Below are 13,741 nucleotides of genomic sequence, written 5' to 3'. Positions count from 1 at the left end.
GACCCAAAAAAGTGATGAACCTGCCTGTAGTTCGGTGCTGTGTGAAGTTATTGAAGTGTGCTACTCGTCAGTGGTGATGGAACTTCACAAAGAATCACAAACATTATTTGATAACAACTAGAAGTAGGGCTACGTTGTAGCACTAACGGGCCGAGCACAGGCAATTTGAAGCCTGTTGGTGGAGAGAGCGATCATTGAACAAGTGCACGTATCCACGTTGCATGCGTTTTGCGCACTGCAGCAAGGACAAACGCTTCACTTCCTGCGTCCGTCACGTGATGTCGATCCTTGCCTGCTAATTGCTAATTGCTCATTACGGTCCACGCTATCAAATAGCACATCCCACTGTGAACTTTATGTAAATCGAATGATAGTTGTAAAACAAAGCTTACTTCCTGTTGCCAGTAGGTGGCGCCATCACTATTATTACATACATACTAATATATCTGTTGAAGAAGGGGCTCTGATGTAGCATGAGCAATTTTGTGTCAATTGGACAATGTTACAACAACTTAATTATCACACTGATCAGTAGGTGGCACTATGACCCTGCACTAATATATGGAGCTGTGCAGGTCTGGATTGTGATTATAGATCAGCATTTGGGGTCCGGTAGGATAATGCAGAGTGGATTCACAAAGTAATTCCTGTTTCATGGTGAATCAGTAGGTGGCGCTATGACACTGAGGAAATATTGACACAGAGCTGTTCAGGCTTGATCTCTGATCATGAGACAGACGTTTGGCAGTGATAGGACAATGCACACTGTAGTTATGACAACATCGTCTCCTTTGGCGAAGGATGATCCTTAGCCGCACCTCAATGTTTACACGGTTTGAGGAAATGTCACAATTCTGACCATGGTCCAATGACTTGACTGAGCTCATTTGAGCTGTATATTGTAAAGCAGCCAGGAGCAGTGCATCAAAGTATGAAACATGTCACTTCCTGTTGCCAGCAGGTGGCGCTGTGATTTTAAGTCATGATTTCTGTGTAGATGTCATCAGGCCGGGACTCTTGTCTTACATGTCTAGTTTGGACTCGATTGGACCAAATATTTCTGAGATACAGAACCTCGTGTTTTGATGGCGTGTAATCAAACTTTGAGGCAACGCCACGGTCACACCGTGTGACGAAAAATCGATCTTTGAGTTAGTTTTTATCTCCATCTTGTTTAGATGACACTCATCTCAATTTGAAGTTAATCTGATGAAAGCCCTACGACAAGTACTTCAAAGTAAAAATGTGGAAAATGTGGAAAATGGCCACTAAAGTCAAAATGGCGGGCTTCCTGTTTGGTCTAGCATATCTATCCAAGAGACTTATTTGTTTGTTATGAAAAGACACATGTCCCTATCGATTTTTGAACATGTCGGCCAATCGTAGTGCCGGGGCTGCACTTTAGGGGGCGCTAGTCAGTTATTTTGCCACGCCTATTCCTTAAAACCATCTGAATGTCTGCAGGGGGTGTTGCTACACAAATGTAGTTTGAGGAGGTTGAACCTCCAACACCGAGTTATAGTAATTTTGTGTGTCACGGCGAGTTGATGAAATTTGACGCCACGCCACTATTATGGCGTTTGATGAAAAGTCACAGTAATGTTATGCCTACATTATCAATGTCTGGAGACCCATTTGACACGGCTGCGAGCAGTGGGTGAGGAGGAATACCTCCAAGTGTAAGAGGTTACAAAACAAGACATTTCCTGTTGCCACCAGGGGCGCTGTGATTTTAAGTCATGATTTCTATGTAGATGTCATCAGGCCGGGACTCTTGTCTTACATGTCTAGTTTGGACTCGATTGGACCATGTATGTCCAAGATACAGAACCTCGTGTTTTGATGGCGTGTAATCAAACTTAGATGCCACACCACGGTCACACCATGTGACGAAAAATCGATCTTTGAGGTAGTTTTCATCTCCATCTTGTTGTGATGACACGCATCTCCATATGAAGTTGATCTGATGAAAGCCCTGGGACAAGTACATCAAAGTAAAAATGTGGAAAATGGGCAATATGGCCACTAAAGTCAAAATGGCGGGCTTCCTGTTGCTTTTTTCCCCAATTGCACCTCTGACCTTTTTTGTTTGTCTGGTCATGATACACCTGGGCTACGATTTTTGTGAAGATCGGTGAAAGCTAACTGAGGGGCTTTTCCTTAGATGGCGCTGTTGAGCCATTTTTCCACGGCCATTTCAAATTACTCCAGAATACAATTACTTTTTGGGGTTTTGAATTCCCTGCAAATTTTGGTAACAATTTGAGCATGTCTAGGCCCTGAAAAAGCCCCAAAAGGGAAATACAAATCCTTCGAAATACAATAGGGCCTCCCACCGGAGGTGCTCGGGCCCTAATTACTTCCCTTATATACTTAATAGCTATATAGCTTAACAAAATAAACTCTTAATAGAGGGCTGCATATAAACATATTCAACTTAAATGAAATTCTTTGTCACTTTATAAACCCCATATCATATTATCGTAAACATAACAACAAATTATTAGTGTGAATGATACAGTTTCAGTATAATCATACTTTGTCCCACATTGTAAATGTAACAGCCCCTGGCTGGCAAAGCATGACGCAGAGAGTTTCGAACTGATGCGTCACGGCTCTTTATTCAGACATTACATCGTGGCGCCGTAGAAACACCGTAAAACTAGAACGACAACAAGTACAACATAATCATTTAATAAAAGACAAATACAACCGTTAAAATACCTAAACATCAGCTAAACAAACAAATAACCACGTGAGACAAGTTTGACGGGTTAATGTGACATAGCGACTCCCGTTCCGCGCTACCTGTAGCAAAGTGAATAAAACCTGCTTCCTACCTCATTCCGCTCGGCGAGGGGTGTTAAACGAGGATTAAAATACGTCCGTAAGGTAAGGAATCGCCGTGCAGCTGGCGTCCTGTCGTTTCCGCTGCTACCATCCTTAAGACGCAGCTGTACGGCAGGTGTTTTATATCGGCTCGGACCGGAAGCGAGGGATTTGGTGTGTATATTACATCTGTCCGTGCCGTGAAAGCTACAGGCATTTACGCGAGGTGAGTCGCTACGTTTAAAAAGGACAACAAATTACTAACTTAAATAACACGATACATACTTGAACATAAAGTACAAAATAAACCCAACCCAAATAATAAATGAAACAATCTGCATTACCTACCAGGTTTAGCAGTCAGTTACAGTAAATTTAACACACACACGCACACGTGTCCTTAACCTCAGCAAACTGCAAAAGGACGTTTAGAATTAAGTCTATAATAATGACAACAAGAAACGAAATAACCACAAACCTTGTGCCTTTATCAGCCAGGTGCTAAACAACTAATGGTAATGCTTTTTCATACAACAACGAGGCACACCTGCCATTTTACCGATCATCTTCGTTTTTCAGGAACTACCTTTTCAAAATAAAAGTATAACATTTCTCATTCCGTTTACACCATTTCAAAATAAATGCATCAAAACCAATAGTGCGTCTGTTTAGACAAATTAGCACATAATTCTGAATATATATATATACACATTCTAATAAAAAAACTAATGTTTAATAGGTCATTTACAATCATTGGATACTGACCAGTTTTAAAAGCACCTCATGTATGCTTGAAAGTGTTGTTGATTATAAACTGTCAATCTGCTGGATTCTGTTTTACTACATTCATCTGGTTTCATTTGCCTTAGAAAAAATGGTCATGGTTTTGTGGGGGCATCCTTAACATGGTATTTTCATCCCCCGCCACCTGTAGCTGATCATCCACAACGACGAGGAGCTCAACAAACTCCTGGGCAGAGTGACCATCTCTCACCTTTGTCTTTGCTTTCCTACCTTTGATTCATGAGTTAAAAACTATGAGATCAACAACAACACTGTTATTATTGTTTTGCTATGAGCTTGGATGGGGGTGAGTGGAGGGGTGGGGGATGTTGTTTTTTATCATAGTTAGCATGGAAAGTACTTTGTATTGTAGTGTTTGTACTACATAAATAAAATCTGTTTGAATGGTTAAAATTACATGTTTACATGCTCCAATTTACACACAGCAATCTACACACACACTTACACGTACTGCACACGTGTGTACATTCTGGATACACAGAGTGTTTGTTGACACTAAGGCCTTCATTTGTAATATGAATATGTTATTGGCTATAAAAGTCTGAGAAGACTTGATCTATTGATCAATAGGTAACATATTGACAGGTTGACAGAGATTTCTCACACACATGAATAATTTAATGTATGAGTCAGATAGTTTTTGGGAAACCTCTGTCATGTTTTAATGATTATTTTACAATATATAAAAAACATGTATCCTAGTGTTAATGTGAAGAGCAAAAGTTGGTATTTACTAAATCAGACAGCAGAGAAACTGCAAATTCCAGTAAAGCTTAAACATTTTCTGCAAAATAAATGATGGAACCTATTGACTTTTTGTATTAAATGAAAGAGAACTGTGCCACAATGTTAATTTGATCATTGCTTGAAGTGAATATTTAATCAAATTGACATATTAAACCCATGGACCTGAAATGTAGCACAAATTATACAATGACTCTCCAGCATCCTCATCATGACACGTTCACGGCTCTGATAGGAAGTCTGGCTCAACTTCACCATGAGTCTCGTCCATCAGCGGTGTGTTTGCTGCCTGCACAATAACTTGACTTTATTACAAAGGGATCATCAGCAGGTGCTTGTTTTTACTCGGTCTCTCTGAACAAACATGTGGAGCAGCTGGGAAACGGGTTTTGGTGGAGCTGTGGAGCTTTTGAACTCATTTTAGGAGAGAAACGAGTGGGAAAAGCCGCTGAGCAGCGCTGCTCACCGCGGTGAACGGGTGAGGTTTGGAGGCTCCACCAACAAAATGCAGAGAGCATCAGAGCTCTTCATGACTTCAATATGAAGACAGACAAGTCCGCTACCTGCTTCCTCACTGTCAGCCTCCAGCACCGCTCACCCACTGAGTTTTCACTCGTTTATCAGTGAAGAGAAAACACAAGTGTCTCGGTGTTCACACTGCACACAGGAGCCACGGCTCGACTGAGTCTCCACGGTTCTCATGGTGTGTTCAAGTACCGCCTCCCGATCAGGACTCTTCTACAGTCTGGTCACTCACTCCGATAGTTCCTCGTTGATCTAAACGCAAAGAGAAAGATGGCAGAAGTCGCTCCAGCTCCAGCTACAGCTCCAGCCGCCACCAAGGCTAAAGCGGCCAAGAAGAAGGTCGTGAAACCGAAGAAGGTCGGTCCCAGCGTCAGTGAGCTCATCGTGAAAGCCGTGTCCGCGTCCAAGGAGCGGAGCGGCGTGTCAGTGGCCGCCCTCAAGAAGGCTCTGGCTGCCGGAGGCTACGATGTGGAGAAGAACAATGCCCGCGTCAACAACACCATCAAGAAGCTGGTGGTCAACGAGACCCTGGTCCAGACCAAGGGAACCGGGGCCACTGGCTCGTTCAAGATGAGCAAGAAGGTGGAGACCAAGGTCCAGAAGCCGGTGAAGAAGGCCGCTCCCAAAGCGAAGAAGCCCGCCGCCAAGAAACCCGCAGTGGCTAAAAAGCCCAAGTCAGCGGCAGCCAAGAAGCCAGCAGCCGCTAAAAAGTCCCTGAAGAAGGTGACGAAACCAGCAGCGGCCAAGGAGCCCACCAAGAGCCCCAAGAAGGTGGCGGCGAAGAGCCCCAAGAAGGTGGCGAAGAGCCCCAAGAAAGTGGCCAAGAGCCCCAAGAAAGCGGCGAAGAGCCCCAAGAAGGTGGTGAAGAGCCCCAAGAAGGTGGCGAAGAGCCCCAAGAAGGTGGTGAAAAAGGCCCCTGCACCCAAGAAAGCCCCCGAAGAAGGTCGCCAAACCCAAAGTGAAGAGGACAGCAGCCAAGAAGAAGTGAGATGTCCTCACTGTGAAACATGTCCATCCTGGTAAAAGGCTCTTTTAAGAGCCACACATGTCTATCCACAAAGAGCTGCTTCCTCATCAATCATCACCACTGACAATAAATATGTAGAGACAGAGTTCTTAACTAAAGGGAGTCAAGTTATACAGAAATATATTAAATATCTATTTCAGTAATGTCAAGATTTAGAAGTATCAAAACATCAAATACTATCAAGTGATATAAAACATATCTTTAGACTCTGTTCAAATTTGAGCATAAACAATGTTGCTATTTAAGTGATAGAACAATTATTTTTAATGTACTGGGCGTATTTTCAATATACTGAGCAAGTACATACCTGAACTTTCATTCCGGGTCTTCTCTCTGAAGACTCCCCCCTTGTTTCTGATGATGTCAGTCAGCGTGCTGTGGTGCTGGTCTAATGTAGCCAGCAAGCGTGGTTGAAGTGGAACAGTGGAAATTCTCATAAATTCCGCATTGATCTTTAAAAAACAAAATAGCACAAGCAGATTTGGTGTGTAAGATCATATTTTTGACATCAAGGGCCAAAACATGCATTTTTATTTATTTGGCTCAGTTTCTTAGCAGTTATCGTATGATACAGACCACAGGTCTGCATTCCAATCTTGCAGGTACACGGAGTGTTGAAATAGATAGGAATGGCAGCGTCCATAATGTCTGTGTTCCAGCTTATAATGTTTATAAATTTCAGATCGTCGTGAAACAGAAATAAGGCAGTCTTTGCATTTTTCATAAAGACCATCTGCCACTTGATTCAATTTACAAAATGCAGCATCGTACAGTTGCATTTGATTTATACAAACATTTATGTTTGTTGCCAGTTACTCTTCAACAATAAAGCAATAGCTTCAAGATGGAGAAGATATTAATTAAATGTTCTGAATTTAAACTTGTAATCATTATTTGTCTCAATAAATATTCTTAATTGATCACACCACCCTGACATTCTGCAAATGCCATAATACATTTGCATAATATATTAGTAAGTATCTATGGTAATTTTAAAGCTATTCTCTAAAGTGCCCCATTTCCATTTTGGGTTTGTCGTTCCTATTTAAATATACATGGAAATGACGTTCATAGTTCATTTTGGGACCAAATACAGCATTAATTGCGACCTTTAGAAGAAACAGCAAACCTGTACACACAAAGGAAAATGTAAGATTTCACATTTAGCTTTTTTGTCTGGACTGTTATCCATAACTGTCACTACTGACTCTTATTCACTAATATTAGGCCTAAGACATAGTGGTGTCATTTTACTAAACTGCATTACAGATCAAAGAAGGAAATATGAATTCTTACTCTTTAATCAGTACTCACTGTCTGGTACTTCAAACATTCTAATCATTTCTAAGTTTAGAATAATAGTAGTATTCATAAATTCGAAATATGTATATGATAAAAAGAGCCATACTAAAATATTATAACTAAGATGTCCCTGATAACAAACCAGTGACCTCAAATTAATGTAATTCAAGCACTATAGAAAAATGAGCCTTGACATAATTTACTACCATTAGGTTTTCCGAAAAAACAATAGCAACAATATTATCTTTTCACTAGTCGAACAGACACAACAAAAGTTTGCCACTTTCATGGGAAATTAATGCAAATGACCTGGTTTAGCTAGCATTAAAACTTGCTAACACATGTCTAACCAAATGAGTACAGAAAAAATGCATTCACCTTAAAATAACATAATTTCAAATTCTTACTGGCGTCTTCACTGCCTCAGCACAGGGTACGAGTCAGCAAAACTTGCAGAGCTACCTGATAGACGTCATGTGGTCACGTGACATGAAAATGCTTTGTTTACTTTTTTGTTTATGTGCGTGTGTGTGAACCTCTGACTGTATGAGGTATATATTTTTGTTTCTATTTTTGTTTATTGCTGTATATGTTTTGATATACACTTGAAATTTCGATAAAAATAGTGTTAGAAAAAATGTATGACTAAAGTATTGATGAACTGTCATCAGACACTGCAACACCAACAGAGGGAAAGTCACGTGGTTAAATTTAGTCACAGTGAGCAGAGGGTTTTTCTAGGTGACGTTTTTCTCAGATTCATGATTAAAACACTAAGTTAACTTGTTTCCTGCAAATATCAATAGATCTTCTGTGAAAGTAAATCTAAGTAATACCCACCTGACATATGCTTTTCAAATATTGGCTATTGGCTTGGGTGTGTCCATATATGGTCATTAACACCCAGTGCTCAAGTGTAAATCAATAGCATTTCAATTTCAGATTTAAAAGAGAGTTTCTCTCAGATCATAATAACTCTCCTTTGTATGTAAACCTCTGTAACCCTATCCTGACTAGTTTTTCCAACCATGACAATGGCCCTGCGTAGGTGTGTGTCTGAAAAAGGTTAAAAGCTTTCGTAGTATAATTTTTAACTACTAAATTGGATACCTTGTTTCAGGACCATGGACAGAGCTGTTTGTTGTGTTTAGGTGCAGCACCTCAACAGTGTGTTTCTCTGAATGGATGTTGTGGAGCAGAGCGCAGCTGCTTTACGCTTCAAGTCTGTGAAGAAACACACGTCGGTGACAACTGGGTAAGTCGAGGCAGTGGGTAAGATGAGCCACGGCCTGTATTTAGATAACTATAAAAAAAAGTAATAGTAATTAAGGAAATGTGGTCGACATTACTCATTCCATCTTTCACTAAAGCACATGGAGAGAGTGGTAAGCAAACTAGAACAAATATATATTTGTCAAGCAAAGTGAATTCATCATGTTGCTAAAATTATAACCGTTGTATCTTAGTTAAATTAGAGATGTTTTTGACATTATTACATGTTAATTTAAGTCATTGTAAGCTACAAATCAAGATAATAAACTTAACAGAACCGTTGATCTGAGCTACTGTGTGAAACTGTTTTTTTCAAATTGGTGGTTGTGGGGTAAAAGAGCCAATGGTCAGTCAATGTTCACTGCATTCATACATACACACATATACATGTATACACACACATACACAAACGCTGTCTGTGTCACCATTACAAGTTCATGTTGTATCACTGTTACAAGTGTTACAATGATGTTAATGTAATAAATACCTTGTTAACTAAGGTTAAATCTGAGTCACAAACTCTGTATGTACACAAAAGTACATGTACACATACATTCTAGTGGTGGGCGGATCGATCCAAATATCGATAATATCGATACCAACGTTGGTATTGATATTGATCAATACCAGTGTAATAAGATCGATAAGGCCGCTCCAGTCACAGCGCGGAGCAGGCACACCTCCTCCCCCCTCCCCCTGGCCAGCAGCACAGAGACGGAGCAGAAGAATGGCAGAGAGGAAGAGGAGCGCCGTGTGGCTATATTTTCAGATTCAGGCTGAATTTGTTTTAAATGTTTTATAATATTTGTTGTGCAGTGCACTTTGTTTATTAAAGAAAAAAATCCCGACATGACAATGTATGGGGAAAAAATAGTTTTGTAACTGTTCTGTTGTTACTGTCGTTTCTGAACAAAAACTTTTATGATAAAGTATTTTCTATTTACGCACAATCTTTGCCCAAATTCTGTCGTGGATTTGAACTAATTAACAATCCAAAGGACAAATCACAAAAACAAATACAGGTCGTGAAAATTCGTTCAGATTTAGCAATTTGATGATGCATCCACCTTAATTATTAAAAAGTGTCGGTATCAATATTGGCGATACTGGCCCTGTATTTACTTGGTATCGGATCGATACCAAATCTTGCAGTATCGCACACCACTATTACATTCTTTATGTAGTTAACTCAAAGATCAGTTTAATCCTTCCCTAAAATGTTGAAGTAACATGTTGAAAAACAATAAACATCTTTTATTTTTTTCATCTGCACTTGTGTATTTTGGTGGTTGGTGAAGTTGGTGTGTGACATGAGGAGATTTGCTCTCTACCAGAGGAGAGTGTGTGGCTCTTAAAAGAGCCTTTGTGTCGGTGGTTTCCATCAGCTTTGCTTTACTTGGACTTGGGGGCCTTCTCGGTCTTCTTGGGCAACAGAACAGCCTGGATGTTGGGCAGCACGCCGCCCTGAGCGATGGTCACTCCGCCCAGGAGTTTGTTGAGCTCCTCGTCGTTGCGGACGGCCAGCTGCAGGTGGCGGGGGATGATACGGCTCTTCTTGTTGTCGCGGGCGGCGTTTCCAGCCAGCTCCAGGATCTCAGCGGTCAGGTACTCCAGCACAGCCGCCAGGTAGACGGGGGCGCCGGCACCAACGCGATGTGCGTAGTTGCCTTTACGCAGCAGCCTGTGGACACGACCGACGGGGAACTGGAGCCCAGCGCGGGACGAGCGAGTCTTTGCCTTCGCTCTGGCCTTTCCGCCGGTTTTACCTCTGCCTGACATTATGGATGAAGTTTGTTTCCTAAAACACGTCAAAAGAAACTGCTGTGAACAGCTCGAACCCTCCCTTATATATCCGCGGATCGAGCGGGACGGTTCATGCCAGACCAACCAGAATAGAAGCCTCCAGCAGAGCAGCGGAGGACGGCCTGCACTTTTGTCCAATAATCATCGAGTAATCAGGCGGTGGGTTGCTCCTTTGGGCGGCACTGAGCTCCAGGAGGAGCCTCTCACCAATCAGGACCCGGGGATCTGAAGCAGCGTCACCATTTCACGGCTGGCTCCGCCGTTTAAAAGCAGAGTGTCGCCCCTTCACCTCACGATCAGACAGACAAGTAACAAAATGGCAAGAACCAAGCAGACCGCGCGTAAATCCACCGGAGGCAAAGCCCCCAGGAAGCAACTGGCCACCAAGGCTGCTCGTAAGAGCGCCCCGGCCACCGGCGGCGTGAAGAAGCCTCACCGTTACAGGCCCGGTACCGTGGCTCTGAGAGAGATCCGTCGCTACCAGAAATCGACGGAGCTGCTGATCCGCAAGCTGCCCTTCCAGCGCCTGGTCAGAGAAATCGCTCAGGATTTCAAGACCGACCTGCGCTTCCAGAGCTCCGCTGTCATGGCTCTGCAGGAGGCCAGCGAGGCTTACCTGGTCGGCCTGTTTGAGGACACCAACCTGTGCGCCATCCACGCCAAGAGGGTTACCATCATGCCCAAGGACATACAGCTGGCCCGCCGCATCCGCGGAGAGAGAGCTTAAACTGCTGCTGCTCCACTGACGATAACAACGGCTCTTTTAAGAGCCACTTCACTGCACTCAAGACAAAACTCCTTCGCTGCCCTCACTAGTTTCTGATCCCTCACAAATCTAGTTGCTTTGATGGTCAAATAATTTACCTATATACTTGGTTATCTAATAACATGTTAACATTAAGGATGTCAAACACCATTTTTCTAAGGTTCGTATCTTCTACCCCTTACTCTGAATTTCTATCTGAGCTAGTTCCTAGGACAAATAAAGTCATTATAATAGGTGTTGTGCAATAGTAGGTAGACTTGATGTTGGCTAATTATTAATAATCATAAAATGATTTAAAATAATACAATTATTAATTAAAACAGAGTTATCAATTAAGAATAATGAAATCATGAGAAACAATAAAATTATCAATTAAGAATAATACAATTTGTAATAATTTATAAAAGACGGGGCACCACCCTGGTATCAGGGACCAACAATCAATCTGTAAAGATCAGTCTCATAAAATCTCAATATTTACTATTAATGATTATATAATAAACAGTGAAGATTTTAAGTTCAAGCACTGGCTATCATAATCCAGCTGTATTCACATACGTATGCACAAATAATCACAAAAATACCTACTACTTTAAATACAATAGAATTTATTTAAGATAATAACATCAATGTTAATGACTACTATCCTAACAAGAACCACTATATCAAAGATAAAACCACAAACACCTATCACGATTTATAACACATGCAGTGTGTGAGAGAGAGAGTGAGAGAGAGAGAGAGAGAAGGGAGAGAGAGAGAGGGAGAGAGAGTCAAGATGGCGTATGAAGTCACGGGGATGACGTATTACTGAATTCAAGATGGCGGTCTAACCGCGTGGTGTCGTGTGACTGAATTCAAGATGGCGGTCTAACCACGTGATTTGATGTAGGATCGAATTCAAGATGGCGGTATAAACTCGTGGTTCGACCAACAGGAAATGGAGAACAAAGGGATGCTTTGGTCTATCTCGTGGTTCAAAGCGCCGAATGGGAAGTTCACAAAAATAAAAGGGAATGAACTTAAGTTAAAAATAAAAATACAAACGTTTGGATTGGTTGCTCCCTTTAAGTGTCTGGATCATCTGGAGGAACCGGGAGAGGTTCTGGTCCAATCTCCAGCGCACGGGAAAATGCAATGAATTGAAGGGATTCTCTGTATTTATTACCTGAGAAGTGTCCGGCCTCCCTCCAGGGGGGGCCGTGGGGTCTGTTGGCTCTCAGCCAATGGAAGGCCCGAGTTTAAACTCGGGCGGCGGTTAAAAAACATAGGGGTCCCCTGAAGCATTCTGGGTGCTCTTCGGCCTCACGGCAGGAAACAACTCAAGGCAGGCTCTCAAAGGCCCATGTAGGCCTCGTCATTCTCCTTTGTTCTGGCCTGACCCCAACAGGTGATTTCAACATTCATTTGTTTCCAGTGATAGTTTTAGTTCATCATTTAATTAATTGTGATGGAAATCTGAAAATACAAGAGGCTGGAACAGCAAATGTGTCTTTGTGTATGTTAATAGGAGCTTTCTGCAGAAAGGATCAACACAGAGAGTCACAGGGATCTCAGAGTGAAGATGCTGGACAGTGAAATGCAAGGATCTTATATAGGATAACTAAGGCTGTTTGTCAGAGCCAGTTCAGACTGGTTCTGTAAGTGCAGTTTGAGAGAGGAATTAAAACACAGAAATCGGATTTACATATTTTTCCTTTGGAGTTAAAGCAGACATGAATTCAGTTCTTTGGAGAGAACATAAGTGATAAAAAAGGTCATAAAGGTTTCAGGTCATAAAAGTCTCAAACCGTTCTGCAAAAACTTACTTTTCAATAACAAAATAGGTTTTAACCACACTTAGTTATTTTTCCACTACATCATTAATAGACTCAATTGGTTTTACTCAACATGTGAATAAACTCAATCTCACTCTTGATCTTCTTCTGACATATGATATAGATGTTGGAAATGTAATATTTCCCAAAACCCTCTTCTGTCCAACTATGTTTTAATTACATCAAAACTTCACTCCCACAATAGTTGATTACTTTGTTAAATGTACAGCAGCCTCATTACAAACCACCCTTGACACTGAACAATAAGGGAGTAAACCAGAGGAGATTAGCTCCATGGTATAATTATCAAATACGTGTTTTAAAACAGACATCACAGAAGCTGGAGAGGAAGTGGCGTTCCACCAACCAAGATGATTTTCACCTGGCCTGGAAAGATAGCCTGATATATAACAAGAAAGCACTGAGAGATGACAGAGAGTCACAGTTCTACTGATCCATCTATTCCTCTAACTCTGTGGAGCAAGGATTTCATGAGTTTCTTTAAAAATGCAATTATAACCATCAGTGAAAAAAATCCACCACCTTCTCCTCATGAATAACTCAGATCACTGATTCTTGACACATGGGACAAAGATTTATGAATGTATTCAACATGATTAAGCTTATTGATTACAAATGATAAATGATCAACAGAACCAATGAATCTGTGGTCAGATCACTGGACTTTACTTGGTGTATCACGGGAATGTGGGAACATGTGTCGCCTTAAAGTTCCTGGGTATAATTTTATATTTGTGTTGTGTCTATACCATAGATTGTATATAAAGATGGACATAGTGTCCGTGACATCACCCGTTGGGTTCTGAAGAGTGAAAATTATATATTTTATCC

The 13,741-nt window shown here is 41.4% G+C and overlaps 2 protein-coding genes and 1 pseudogene across 2 annotated transcripts; 2 read left to right on the top strand and 1 right to left on the bottom strand.

The window, feature by feature from the left end:
• The first annotated feature begins 5,133 nt into the window (after window positions 1-5,133).
• LOC118116012 lies at window positions 5,134-5,939 on the top strand (annotated as a pseudogene).
• A 3,901-nt stretch (window positions 5,940-9,840) lies between these two features.
• On the bottom strand, window positions 9,841-10,306 carry LOC118116052 (histone H2A). Its single transcript, XM_035167359.2, has one exon. The coding sequence runs from the start codon at window positions 10,280-10,282 to the stop codon at window positions 9,896-9,898; it is 387 nt and encodes a 128-aa protein (XP_035023250.1). The 5' UTR covers window positions 10,283-10,306; the 3' UTR covers window positions 9,841-9,895.
• Window positions 10,307-10,612: 306 nt separating this feature from the next.
• On the top strand, window positions 10,613-11,080 carry LOC118116032 (histone H3). Its single transcript, XM_035167336.2, has one exon. It carries the CDS (start codon window positions 10,623-10,625, stop codon window positions 11,031-11,033), a length of 411 nt encoding a protein of 136 aa, XP_035023227.1. The 5' UTR covers window positions 10,613-10,622; the 3' UTR covers window positions 11,034-11,080.
• The last annotated feature ends 2,661 nt before the right edge of the window (window positions 11,081-13,741 follow it).

The sequence above is a fragment of the Hippoglossus stenolepis genome, chromosome 10 (genome assembly GCF_022539355.2).
Source record: "Hippoglossus stenolepis isolate QCI-W04-F060 chromosome 10, HSTE1.2, whole genome shotgun sequence".
Taxonomy (NCBI): domain Eukaryota; kingdom Metazoa; phylum Chordata; class Actinopteri; order Pleuronectiformes; family Pleuronectidae; genus Hippoglossus; species Hippoglossus stenolepis.
Note: the sequence above shows the minus strand (reverse complement) of the source record. Positions and strands in the feature narration are given on the sequence as shown.